Source organism: Pieris brassicae, chromosome 8 (assembly GCF_905147105.1).
Source record: "Pieris brassicae chromosome 8, ilPieBrab1.1, whole genome shotgun sequence".
NCBI classification, from domain to species: Eukaryota; Metazoa; Arthropoda; class Insecta; order Lepidoptera; family Pieridae; genus Pieris; species Pieris brassicae.
The window spans coordinates 7,203,493-7,218,732 of record NC_059672.1 but is presented as its reverse complement, the minus strand read 5'-3'; the positions used below and the strand labels follow the sequence as shown (position 1 = coordinate 7,218,732).

At 34.9% G+C, this 15,240-nt stretch overlaps 1 protein-coding gene across 5 annotated transcripts in view; it reads right to left on the bottom strand.

The window, feature by feature from the left end:
- LOC123712851 (atypical protein kinase C) overlaps positions 1 to 15,240 on the bottom strand; it is a 174,883-nt gene that overhangs the window by 83,978 nt on the left and 75,665 nt on the right. The window contains exon 2 of one of the 5 annotated variants that reach the window (XM_045666172.1): positions 6,603 to 7,218. The exons of the other annotated variants lie outside the window; for them this stretch is intronic. Within the exon in view, the coding sequence (XP_045522128.1) occupies positions 6,603 to 7,188 (586 nt within the window). The 5' untranslated portion in view covers positions 7,189 to 7,218. The remainder of the gene's footprint in view (positions 1 to 6,602; positions 7,219 to 15,240) is intronic. 5 annotated transcript variants of the gene reach the window in all.

Genomic DNA, 15,240 nt, shown 5'->3' with positions numbered 1-15,240 from the left:
GCCAACTTTCTTGACGTAGGTTCGTTCGCCGATTGTGCACCATTAAACTTTCTTTCTGAGTGCATTTAACATTCGCTCGAGCGGTGAAGGAAAAACATCTTGAGGACCCGGCTTGCCTTAGACCCAAAAAGTCGACGGTGTGTGTCAGGCACAGGACGCGAATCACCTACTTGCCGATTAGTTTTACAAATGATCATGAAACAGAGATCTGAGGCCCAGACCTAAAAAGGTTGTAGCGCCACCATTTATTTAATTTTTTATTTTAATTCATTAAAACACGTTTAATTTTTATTGCAGTCATTAAACTATTTCAAGACCAAACCTACACTGCTGGTCGCTAATCTATGCACGGTATTTTTGTCCGCATAACTTGGACCAAAGGGATATCGAGTTATCTGTAGGCGTATTATTGGAGATTCGAAAGTGGGCAAAGGTGTGGCTTGAATTAACAGGTTAGATATAGGTATAGACAAAAGACTCGTATTATCAGTGATTCGTTAATACTATAAAGAAACACTTAAACAGACTAAAAATTAATAGATCCTAAATATTGATGAATGTCATACTAAAAAGATTACGGTCTTTTGACATTATGTTACCAACGAATCCGGTTTTTTGTATATATAACACGTACAGGTCTAGACAATTTAGAAAAAACTTATTGTGACGTGCAAAGTGGAGGGCCCTAGACCTGTGACTGTGAAAACAATGGGTTGACTTAGATCGAATTATATTTATCATAGTACACTACAAAAATGAAAATTTATTTTTTATCTGAAAATCTCGTAGTCCTAAAACAAGGTTGGACGTTAATCCGATAAAATATTTTATTAAAAATACTCAGTAGATATTTTTTGAACAATGCTTTAGCCAATCTCTTATTGGAGTCGAGTCGTGGAGACCTCTGCATCGGAAACATACAAAGCCACTTATCAAACCTATATAAAATCATAGACTATTTTGTGTAACGTACTTTTGTTACCTACATTTCATAGAAATGGCTTAAAGATAACTATAATAAGCTTATATGTATATAACCTGAATTAAAATACGATTCTCTTTGATCATGAGCAACCCTTATATTTATTAGCCGCTTATTAATAAAAACGAAACAGCCTGCACTATTTTAACAAAAACATTCTTGTGGTTCTATCCGTAAATTGATTTATCCTATAATAAAGTATCCGATCTTAAATATTGTATAAGTTAAATTATTGTTTCATAATTTTTTTAAGTTATAAAACTGCAAGATAAAATTTAATAAAACATTGCATCAGGAATTTCCGCAATTCGATTATGGAGTGGTTAAGAAAAGCAAACAAGCTAGATATGAGAACGCTTCACTGAGCTTATACAAGAATGTTAGACAATATATTCTTCACTCGGTCAAGAGTAGAATATGCAATATATGAAGTGAAAGAGAAAAATGACAGGTTTATTGTTATATTAACTATGAATACGTGCTGTATATATCTTCAATTACACAATGACATTTGTACTGTACTATTAAATATAAATTATGTTCAGCAACATTTATTTTTGGAAAAACATTTAATCGTGATAAATAATAAAATGTTCTAAATTCAAATTCGTCAATTTGTCACCAAATGACAAGTATACTGATGATTTACTATAGAACAGGCAAACCTGGTCTTACGAAACCATTGTGGCCCCGTTCGCGTCTGATTGGTCGCCGGCATCACCAGTCCAATACCCGTTTTCATACGACGTCATGCGTCATGTCATTACGTCCTTTAGACCAATCAAAATAAAACGCAACGTTTCGTCTTATGTCTATCGTATTATAATCCACCCAGCGTCGGGTGTAAAGTATTACCGCTGCCACGGACATTTTCATAGAAAAAAGACTGGCGAGAGTGTTGCCATCCTTGTAAGCATTGGTTCGGAAATACTTCGTTGAGCTCTAGATTCATATAGTAGTGGTGCCAAGCAAATAATACCAAAAAATCATTTAATTCTGAATGTGCACGACGGTGGTATTTAGCTTATCGATGATTTGTTTACATCACATGAAGTACAAAATCAAATAAATAATTTTTATTACATAACATACATACAGAACTTATGTGGTACGCGTTTTATTAATCTATATAAATATCAATCCAATTTCGTAATCACAAAAAAACTTGACACACTCGGACCGTTCCATTGAATAATTTTCAGTCCATGAAATTGGACTTCCAATGTAATTAAGTCAAACTACGCTAAAACGGATAAGTACCGTACAAATAAGGTGTACTTGGGATAGCATAAATTCTACTCGTAGAGGATTGCCCCTTCTAATTGTTTTTCGTTAATTGAGAAAAACTTCACAGTGTAGTGAGTCCATTAATTATTTACTAACTACAAGGGTTATCAGTTTCAGCTGTATGTTTGCGAGTATTTCGGTGTGATATTGGTTTCGTACGTATGCTATTTTTCGTATTTTTGTACACAAAACTCATATTACATTCAAAATATCCTTAACCTACATAGTAATAATAATTAGGATCTATTTTTTTTCTAAAAGAACAAGATTTCGAATACTTCAACCCTTTTTCAATGCTACCCTGTAGAAACGGAAAGACTTTATTATTTTCCTGATTAAATACAGAAACTTCACGACTCTTCCTGTTATTAATGTATTTTTATAAGATTTGTCTGTCAAAAACTCATAACTTATCTTTTTTCATACACCAGCATTGATATATCTATTTAAGATCCTTTTTCTAAATGTATAGTACTAAACACTGTCTGAGAAAATCGGGGTAAAACAGACCACTCCTTAATTGTATTCCGTTGACTGTCAGTGCTACGCCCGATTCCGTTGCTAATGCGTTTTTTATTACCACTCTCGTTCGTTTCTAGAATATCCGAATGTTAATCCATAACAGACAGTTTTATCACATTAAAGACGTAATAAGTTTATAACAAATGACTATCAAAAAAAACAGTGGTGCTACAACCTTTTTAGTCCTGAGCCTTAGAATTCTGTATATGTTTCACGATCAAATATCAATCTAAAACCTAGTAGGTGATCAGCCTCTGCCTGACAAACGCCGTCGACTTTAGGTATAAGGCAATACGGTTTCCACACGATGTCTTCCTTCACCGTTTGAACTAATAAATGCAGGCATAGACAGAAAGTCCATTGGTTCACAGGCGAGGTGTAAACCTTCGATCTCAGGGATGAGATCCGCACGCTGAAGCCACTAAGCCATACACTATATAGCTTGAATCTTAAATTGTTCATTAAGATCGATATATTTCCAATTACGAATTAATTTGTTTATTAACTTCACCTAGTAACAAAGAAATAATTTAATAATTGTATATAACTCAACTATATTTCTTCTCATGTAACTAAGCAGACAAAAAACTAAACAAATATCTTGTTTACCAGTACACGACTCCCGTTTGACCTTAATAAATGGTAGCTTCAATTGAATTAATTTCTGCAAATAGGTCGTTGGTATATTTTACGTTGTACTCCATTTAGGTTGGACTGTAATTGTAATAGATAGCTTTTGCAATTTGTATTGACATTTAGAAACGTATTTGCAAATATGAATTATGTGTTTGAATCGGTGTTTATGTAAAAATACTTATGGTGAATGTTACATACTGAAACGTAAAAGCTATTCTAGCGTTTTTTTCCATCTTGGTTACAATGATTTCAGTTTTCTTAAGTGTTTACATATAAATAAAGATAAACAAAAACACGATTATTTTAAACAACAAATCGGCTCAATCCGGTATGATGTTGCCGTCAGCAGCAAATTGGAATTGGGCCCATACTATATTGGAGCACATAAAATAATTAAGAGACTACTATATCAGATATTTTCACGTTTATAACTCTTAGTCATTTTTGTATACACCTAATATATTAATAATGAAAATACAATAGCTACACTTCGCTATACTATTTATTAATAAAGAATAGGTAATAGTAATTAATCAATTAGATAAAATGGTAAAGTGGTCTTAAAGTATCATATCTGTGCCTCTATTGCATACGCTACACGTATTAAAAACGTTAAACATGCATTAGAGAAACAGGAGTTGATATAAATAATTGCAAAGCAATTTGACACTGTTTCCATCTCTTCAATAACTAGCCTGTAACATTTTTTAATTAAACTAAATTCCAGTTCCAAAAGATACAAGAAACCTAATATGATAATAATAATAATTTGAAAAGTAATCTCTATTTCCGCGAATTAAATGTCGATGCGATTCGACCCCTGGTTCCCCTATTCAACGTAAATTGAAAAGCCTCTCCTGAAAGTTGAAATTCAGTTGATAGCCATGTTTGGGGCAAAAACAGTAAGTTATTTTGATATTTAACAACATAATTTTAAGGTGCAAATTCGATCAGCGAGTCTCAGAACTTGTTGCAAAGCTATCTCGAGATTGGTATCTGAGTATATTTCATAGCTTTAAAATATTGGTCGGGTTTCGAATGGCGAAGCATTCCCGATTACACCTGAGTTATTGTCTGCATTTATTTAAGTCGATTTCCATTTCATATTTTGGCACGTAGAAAGTCGAAAGCTCTTCATTGCTAAGACTCAAAGCTTTTCATTATTTTCCAACTTTATTAAATGAAGAGAAACGTCGACGGAATATGTGAAGAACGTCTGAAACTACGTGATGTGTATGTTCTATTTATCGTTATATTCTACTCCAAATCAAACGTGTGCTGACCGAACTTTAATTAAACCTAATTTAAACTTCGAAGTTCAAAAATTCGACCGCGTTCAATTGTAGGTAGTACAAAGGTACCTGCATTTTGTTAAGGAAACAGAAATACTAGTTTCACATTCAGAAAAACCTGTTAAAATGCTCCGAGAATTCACCACATTTGCGAAAAACTATTTCCATAACAACGTTGTTTCGATGTTATCAAGAACTCGCGCCAGCCTAAGTTTTTTCAATATTAAAAACAAATATTAAAGCGAATGAATGAGTACGAGTTGCACTCGCAGATATGAACGAGTGAATGAAAACGTTTAAGAGCGAATGTAATTATGCCTTCTATTCACTCTCGGAAAACAATTGATGCTCATATATATTTTGTTGTTCATATTTTTTTTCAGTAGAAACTAAATAAAATTATAACGTCATGGTGTATTCATTCAAGGTAAGTGTATTGTGACAGTCCGTTGTAATTTATATACATATATATTGTTAATCTTCGTATACTGATCATTACATTATTCTTAAAAACAGCTGTTATAAACACACTTGTTTATAGACGAAGTTTAATGCTACTGTTTTAGACTACTGTCTCATCCGCTCTACTCCCTTGACTTGCGAACTAATAGTAAATGTAAATTTACAATTAATTTAACTTCTTTTTGACGTTCATAGTGTACTCGTTTACCTATATGAATAAATATATTTTGAGTTTGAGTAAAAATTTAAAATTTTCACAAATACATAATATTATTTTGTCTATTTACGACTAAATCAATTACGAGATTTAATACGACTTCTCAGATATCTGTATCTGTTTCATGATCATTTGTTAATCTAATAGGAAATACGTGATCAGCCTTCTGTGCCTGACGCACGTCGTCGACTTTTTTGGGTCTAAGGCAAGCCGGTTTCCTCACGATGTTTTCCTTCACCGTTCGAGCGAGTGTGAAATGCGCACATAGAAAGAAAATCCATTGGTGCACAGCCGGGGATCGGGGAGCTTACGACCTCAGGGATGAAAGTCGCACGTTGAAGCCACTAGGCCAACACTCCTCAGAAACACACGAGCAAGCTAACATTATTCCATTTTGAACTTTAATTCAACACATCAAGTCTTTAGAGTAATTAGAAACTGAATAGCACTTTATTAATATATTTCGTCCTAGTTAGGGCATAGTGCTTTCATTTAGTGCCTAATGTAGCGTGTATGCGCCCGGCCGGCTAACGACCGACATGACTCCCAACATACGAACTACATTTATAGAGAAACACAGTTTACTCACTTGACAGTGGTTTATATTCGTTTGTCATTACAGACATAACGTTTCATTTATAACGTAACGAAAAGGCATTATAGGTACAGAAAAATAATCATTATAACTTCCACAACGCAAGCAGTGTTAGACTGGTGGCATCATCCCTGAGGTCGTAGGTTCGATTCCCAGCTGTGCACCAATGGACTTTCAATCTATGTGCGCATTTAACATTAGCTCGTAGCATGAAGGAGAACATCGTGAGGAAACCGGCTTGGCTTAGACCCAAAAAGTGGACGGCCTATGTCAGGGCTGAGAATTTTAAGGCTCAGACCGAAAAAAGGTTGTAGCGGCACTGATTTAGGTTTTATTTTATTTTTTACTTCCTCAACATAATATTATTATTCTTTTAATAATTTATTGAATATTGGTCTCCTCGGACGCTTTAAACTTGATATGAGCTACAATGTTTGCGTCCTTACAAATGGGGACCCAAATGTTAGGTAAATTTCTTAAAAGAGTTATAAAATGTATTATTTCCCTTTTATATAAAATTCTCAGTTCAATTCAGATTTAGACATTTATGTATAAAGAGGCTCCAAGTAGAAACAATATTTTCTATTGTAATATAATAAGCACAAATACCTGTAGCATATGCTGGTTCCAAATCATCCTCATCGTCTGTGTGATGTCGACTGGACGCGTGCGAGTGTGAGTGAGAATGTGAATGGTGCGGCACACCCACATGCACTGGTTGTATCGGCTGCTCATAGTGTTTATGGTGATCCACGTACACTCTATGGTGATGGGGGCACGGGACCGGGGGCAAATAGTCCGCTATTGTACCACCGCGGGTCAACGTCGACCCAGCACTAAGCGTCCCACCACCAGAACAGGACGCTAACGCACTCCGCACTGATCCCAGATCGAGGGATGGCCGTCTCGATAGCTCCCCGTAACTTTCACCAAATAGTGCGCTCGCTGGCACAGCGTGTCTTACTTCGTGATGATGGGAGTGTCCCCCGTTGGAAGAGGAGTGGGGAGAGGCAGAGTGATCCCGACTGTCGCGGGAGGTAGACGCGGTATGGATGATGCTCTCATCCTGTGTCTCCATGACCTCCCTCGCGGTAGGTGGATTAGGGTGGGAATGCACTACGGAGGTCCCCGCGCGGCGAGGGCTGCGACCCCTATCGGGGAGCACGGAAGACGCGGACCAGTATCCCCAAGCCATTGTGGCTATATTCGCGGAAGACTAAATTGACTGAAGGGTTGACAACGTTAAAAGATATTGTAAATACAAATTATTTAAAGTGATGTTCCATTTTAGTTACACTTTGGAACATATAAGTGATCGTTAGTAAATCGTTAATCAACTATAAAATTGTAAGAGCGCGCTTCTGGATATCTTATAAGTCAATAAATCAGGCTTTTGAGTCTACCAAATAGAAACAATACTTGTTTTGAAATGTAACCCAAGAACTCCAGGTATACATCGTACACATTAATAACCAACGACAGTAGGGCCTTGCCACTTTACTATAGTAGACAAATTTCATCAGCTAAAATGAAACATACTTTAAAAATTTTAAGGGTTTATTTTAAAAGTAGACAACCCTAAGATACACAACTGTAAACGAACCTAATCTCCTTTGACGTCGTTTGGGAGCACCCGCCCGAATACGTAGTCCGGTCAAAAATATTTTGCAAACCGAGTCATATTATTTCAGCAGCGAATTTCAACAACCTATTCATGAAATATTATTTTTGCTATTAAGGAAAACGCCATTTCTTGTTTTTACGTCATTTAAATAACGTAAAGAGCTGTGTTAACCTAGTGGCTAAGCATGCACGACCTTGGAAACAAATTTTAATATTTTAATACTTGTTCGTACGGTGGAGAGAGGTTTCTTACTCGCCTAATGAGAAAAAATTGTCAAAGAATTGAATTCGTTATAGACAAATATTATTTATAACTTTAATAGAAAAATATCTCTGTAAAAAGATATTTTTTTTATCCAATAGAAATAAATCGTTTCCGTCACAAAATGTTAAAGGAAATTGCCAACTTATCTTCTAAGTTTTCTTAGCATTTTTGGATGCCTTTCCAAAACGGAAATTGGATAAATAAGTACATAACTGTTATTATAATTAAAAGGAAAATTACAAAGGATTTTTTATAACGACATCTAGGAAAATTAAACACAACTAAAACTTTGAAACAAAGAAATACAAAGCAAATGTAACAATTGTATACTCGTGATAACTATTTATAAAAACTAATTTAAAGCTGTTATATAAATAGATACGTTGTACTTTGTCCCAAAGTTTCGCATTCTTCACGGCCAACATAGAGCCTATTATGTGAATTATAAGACAAAATTAATTCATAAAAAATATTTCGACAACTGTTTAGACTACCATTATCTTAAACCATCGTTTCTCATGTGGTACGTCGGCTCTCTGTTGAAAACTAATAAATACAAACTACACATAGGTACAAAAGATATGTTAAAAATATCGCGCTATGTACATATTATTATAATTTTACAGTGACGGGCCAGTCGGGGTTGCAAGCCTGTTTTTTTAGTTAATTTTTTGTCAATTTCGTGTTATGTGTTAGACATTTGTCGTTAAATATATCCCTAACGGCGATATAAAGTAAACCAAATGTGGCGGGCGGTACCCTATTTTAATTTACCAAAAAATATATTTTACAAGTTCCTAAAAATGAGATTGAGAGTCAAGCCTCAGTATGACTCCCTTATCACGATGCTGCACTTTAACAAAACCCTTTTATGTGTAGTCGAGTAAAAGAACTCTGCGTGCAGTGCGATTCGAGCGCTATGCGGCGTTACATAAATCAAACATTTGCTATTGGCATTTTTACGGCTTTTATATGAAAACCATGTTGCGGCCATTATCGTAAAAAGCTTTTACATAAACGAAACCCCTCTGTGTGATCGAAGTTATATACGTAACTATGATTTACAGCTTAGTATTTTACTATTTGATTCTTAAGAAAACATCTGTAGAAGCTCTCGTTCAACAACTGAGCGTTTTAGCCGCGCACCATCACTATGTAGAACCAGCTGCCGACTGAAGTATTTCCGAACACGTTCGACACAGGGTCCGTCAAAAAAAAGCGTACTAATTCGTAAGGGATGAAAAGAATAGTTAATGTACAGTTGCAATATTAGAACAGAAGACTAGATTATATATTTTTGTATATTTCTATTTTTACTATTGTATATTTTGCGTGGAGGGTAATTTCATATGAGGAAACGAACTAAGAATAGCATTGTATAGTTATTTATTTTAAGAGAAAACAATATCTGTTTAAAATATATTTAAGATTATTATTCCTTGTTGGAGAGACTATTATTATTTGAGATTATTATTATGTTTATTACGCCCATGGCATTAACTATTTTATTGATAACTTCTTATTCAACGAAGTGTCCGAAAATAAATAATATCTTTCATAATTTCGCGTCGCATATTGCAAACGATATAAACCCGTAGGGTCGCAGATGAATAACTAAAAATAACACAATATAATACGGTCACTAGATATAGTATTTGAGCAAACACTATATCTAGTGGCCTTTAAAAAGGTCAGGTTGCACTAATTACATCACTGCGAGCGTGGAAGAAGTATATATCTTATAAAGGGATATCAACTTTTGGATTGAGTCTAGAGAAAAGTTCGTGCTCGATTCTCGGCAGCTTTTATGCGAGCAAACATAAGTAGCCGTCCAGAGAACAATACGGGACAACTAAAATAAACTTACCCAAATCCATTTAGATTGAAACCATCAGAAATCAAATAAAAATCAAGAAAAGAGCGTACCAAATTTTAAAAGGCCGACAACGCAATTACGAGAACGCATTGAGAGTATCCATATTAGCGATAACACTTAACATCAGGGGAGCATCCTGCCCATTTGCCCCTTGTTCCATAATTAAAATAGCCTAAGAAAAGCAACCTCTAGCTTAACCTAAAAGTCAGTGTGATACTCCGTGTAGACAGTTACACCAAGTACGTAAGTATCAGTAGTAAATAATAAAGCATATCATAATCAGTTAACACCCAAACTTCTATTGAAAAGCGAAGTTTTACTATTTTCAAAGTGTAAGTCAAATCATTTATTTCAATTACGCCTTAAGAGGCCCTTTTGAGGTAAAAATTACAAGTTGAAATATTTAAAAAAAAATGACACTAGTTTCCCCTTCCAAAAGGTAGTTTTATATGGAAAAAATGGACAAGAAACTCCATACTACATTTATACACTTTTAAATAGTTTTGTATACATTGATTTGATAATATTACATGAAGACCAATCACATTTTGAATATCGGTTTCATAACATTTTTGTATACGAGTATTATGTAGCGAAATGGAAAAATCTGTTATTCTATTAAATCCCTGGCGAGTCGGCCTTACACTGTCATATTTGAAATATTCTATATTTTAATATGGACGCATAAATTATAACCTAATGTTAAATTCATTTTCCGTGTGGCTTTCCAACGTAATTGATTTTGTTTGTTGGTTTTATTATAAGTAAAAATATAGTTATGAAATAGATACAGGAGCGTGTGAGTTTATTGTGACACTGCCCCACTACGTTCAGTTGTATGTTATTCCTCATTTCCTATCAAATACAATGATGATAAATAACGAGGTAGAAAGAAACATATGTTATATTTATTGCCAGTTCTTCTGAACTGGCAGTAAATGTTAAATTAGATGCATTTAATGTATATTCCTTTTTTATTAACGTTCATAAGTGTACACTGCGTTACCTATATGAATAAATGATTTTTGTTTTTGACTTTGACTATATGAAAACAATGTACTTTAAAATAAATAAATGTCCACAAATAATCTAATAGGAACATTATGCCCCATTACGCCACAGGACATGTTCTATCAATGTCAAATTTCTTTAGCGTCCCAGTAAAACCTAAACATAACAAATACTTTTCAGTTACTAAAGTAGTCGATAACATAGACACCCTCTACATTACATCGCTGATATGAAAATGGAAATAACGTGTATGTCAATATTTCTATAGTCGGTTCATTTGAGTCGGCAGCGGGTGGTATTGTCTTTATGACGTTTAAGAGCTTCGAACACAGGGTAAAATAAGAGTATATTGTAACAGTTCTTTATATCTCGGGACTGACCATGAAACACACAAAACGTCTAACGATTGTAATAAATCCGTGTTTTCATCCAATCGCAATTTTGCAAGCCTTTCAAGAATTGGTATGCTCTTTTCTTGAAGGACCCTCAGTCTAATAAGATCAGAAATACTTCGGTGGAAAGCTGATTCCACATAGTGAACAGTATTCCATATAACATGAGGTGAGCCAGCCATCCGTTTTCCCTCATAAAAAAGCAAGATTTAAATCCACTTCATCACGAAATCCTAACAAACTAAATCATTAAGATTAATATTTCTGGGTAACACAAGATATAAGCCACACGAGAATAAAATATATCCCTAGTGACCAATGCATCTTGTGGCCTTTTCAAATGGAAATATTAGAAGGATACGTAAAGAGGGAAGTGATTGATGTTGCATATTAAAATGATCGTGATAAAAATTACATAAAATTATAATACACTTCTATACTGTATTGTATTATAGAACGAATCTATGTAGACCTGCAATTTATAAGTTCACTTCATGTCTGCATCGTCCTAAAAATCCCATATTTCTCATTCTATCTTAATTAGGTATATTTTGGTAAGACACTCTACATAATTTAAAGTATAAATCTAAGTCACGTAGCAGTTGTTTTATTATTTAGTAAAAAATACCTTGAAACCTCATGAAATTTACTCGTAACCGTATCGCTAGAACAGCTGATTCGTCACATTATAAGTTCATGACCTTTAAAGTTGTTGACTCGAACGTGCACATTTGAAACCAACGTGTAAATTGTAATCAGTGAGTTTTTACAGATTATTATTTCCATACATAATTAGTTATGTATGAGAATATTCAAGACCTGTCGTACTTGATACTGTATTGAACGTTTTCTTTCAATTCATATAATATTTTTAATAGTATAATTTGCCAATACGGCTAATATAGCATGGCTAAAGATGCCATAACACGTTTAGGCAACAACTGGAAGAAAAGAGGAATTGGTATCAAAACCAAAATAAGACTGTTACTGGCTCTGGTGTTTCCTATGTTCCTGTATGAACGAGGACTTGGCTCGAAAAAGGCAAATGATCGATGCCTTACAGATGTAGTGCTGGCTGCAAATGCTCAGAATACCGTGGACTGCGAAGCGCACTTATCGATACTGACCCAACTCCGCTAGCCTGTCTGTCCATATGCCTACAGCGAATCTTCTCTTATTTCGGCCATACAATGCAGAGGCGATGAGAACTTGGAGAAACTGATCGTGGTTGGTAACACAGAGGGTAATGTATCGCGTGGCCGTGTACCGATCAAGTGAAAGACTCATATAGTCCTCAAAACTATGCGCTCTCATAAGAGAACGCTGGACAGAAACCGGTGGAACCAGAAAGTCCGCTCTAGATGCATCGTTGCTAACCACGACGCTCATGAGACATGAGCTGCCGATTAAAAAGAAGAGAGTATAATTTGCAAATAGTGTATCGTGTCAACACGTTGCCTTATTAACTGCGATATTTAATATTGATATCGAAAGAAGTCAATTAATGTTCACCGTCGCTTCTTATAAACTGTATAAAGGAAGCATTGAATCGACTATAATGATACAAAATGCCGAGAAATGTTTAATTAAGTAAACGTTAGTTTCACTGTGGCATAGAGGAAAATTGATTGATATTTTCATTTTGTTTGCCAAACAGAATTATCGTTTATTGCTTGTTATGTAAACATGGCGGAGAATATTGAAATCAGTTTGAAATTATTGCGTTCAGGGGTAAAACTATTTTAAGTTATTTCGAAAACTTCAATGTTATTTTTAAATTCACTTAAAAATGTTATCAGTGTTTTGAACAAAACATAGAAGAAAATTATGCTGAAAGACAAATAATACTACTATGTCTCGGATGTGCATTAGAGTAATTAAAATCCAAAGATCTACAGAAATCCATCATCAAAGATGGTCGCGAAGCGCGGGCTCCAAATCCAGAACGGTTCTGCCAGCATACAGCAATCACAAAGCGATTTCTAAGCCTCTAGAGAACTAATCTCAAACAATGAATGATAGGGACAATTACGGGCCGTCTCCTTAAAAAACATATTTTTGTCCTAATCGCGACAGGCAGCCCCATCTGCAGAGACTGTTACAGCGCTGGGGAATCAGTCACCTACGTAGTCCAGGAATGCAAGGCTGGAGTTAACCAACGAACAGAAGTCCTCGGAGCAGTGAGTTGGCTCAGTGATGTCTCGGACTTCGAGGCAAAAAATATAAAGTCTCTGGGTAAAAGTCTCTTTTATGCTTCTGGAAGGAGTGCATTGAGGAGTGGTAGGAGTGAGTTCTGAGTGCTGCGGCACATCATATCCTGCTCTTTCTAGGCTCAACCTGTTTATTGAGCACAACAATAAACAGTTCTTCGGTCTAACATGCCACTTTTGTTTTCTTCCCTTTACGCATAACGTCTAAGTACGGAGACTGACTACAATATTCCCATATTGTTTTTTACGCAAGTAAATATTTAATGTCTAGATTAAACACGATGTTTATGTCAATTATCTTCAATATCATTTCAATGTTCAAGACTAAAAACCTAGACCCTTACATGAACATGAATATCAACATTTTACAACCCCAGTCATCGCACTAACCGTTAATACAAAGCGGTAATAAAACAAAAGGCCGGAGTAATGCGTACTTAATGAAACTACGCGAAATATAGCCAACTATAAACTATTCGAGCGAGGCGCTAATTCGACTTTAGAAGGCGCGTTGAATTAGCACTTCTAACCGCTCAAAGCCTCGATAGCTCAGGGAAACCATGTGAATGAATTCCATCAGATTACTTGTATAAATCACTGGCAAAAAAGGCTTTTAACTGTGTTAACTGAGTATACACATGAAGCAATCATCAATGTGCTATCTGTAATATAAAACACTGTTTATCCCCAAACAAATTAACAGCGCTTGAAATGTAAATAATGAATTAAATTCACATTAAATATATGTGACATTTAATAATTTTTAAATGACAAAATAGATGTAATTATTTTGTAATGGATACGATTGTGGAGTATAACAAATTTGATCCAAAATGGTATTTTTCACAATCCTGAAAATATTGACGTGAGCAATGTGGGTTAAAAGAGGACGTAATGACAAGGACACGAAAAGGTTTGCTTAAGTGGATTGGCCATGCAAACATGGCCAATCCATGTAAACATGGCCAATCCACTTAAGCATACACAATAAGAAGTACACAGTGTTACAATAAGAAGCTTCTATACATGGCAACCACGGATGATGAAATTGGGTTGCTAGGGTTTGTCATACATCCAACCATATCCAGGAGGTACTACCGAAGACAAGTCAAAAGTGACCATACCCGATAGATAGGTATGTGTAGAGATCTGTGATCTATGCCTGCCTGCCGAAGGGTTCTTCGGGAAATAGCAGTGATGATGTAAACAAATAAAATAATGTTGCATTTGCAAATACACCAGTCCAACGAATTTATATAATATTATTTCTAGAATCCAGTAGGTCTTGCGGTGAGGACTATAGTAGTCAAAGAACTAACAGTCATCGAACAAAATATACTTCGTATAGCAATTAAATAAATTACATCACACAATTCTAAAACGGGATAGCCATTGAATATTCTATTCTATTACAAGCGCTGGACAAAACAGCACATAATTAACTAGCCAATGAATTACTGCAATAAATACAAGCCCAATGGGATTATATGTCGCTAATTAGCGTCAAATACTGGAAATGTACGGTTTAATTGTGTTTGTGATGGACTAGCTGATTGTAAATCTCGCTGTGGACTCATTAGTTATAGATTTTTACAAGCATATTAACACTAACAGAGGTGGACAATTACGGTAACGTTGTGCAAAGGCTTTCAAGATAAGACGAGGTCAAAAGAATCGCTGGTCCAAACTGACAATTTTTTTTATTAAAATTCGTCTATGATTAAATTATATAATAATATATATGTATATAGACTAACGCAAATAACAAAATAATGTAAAAAGTAAAAATTAATTCCTTTATAATTTTATACGTAACAATTTGCAACCCAGCAAATTGCTATATACTATATGTTTTAATAGACTACTATTA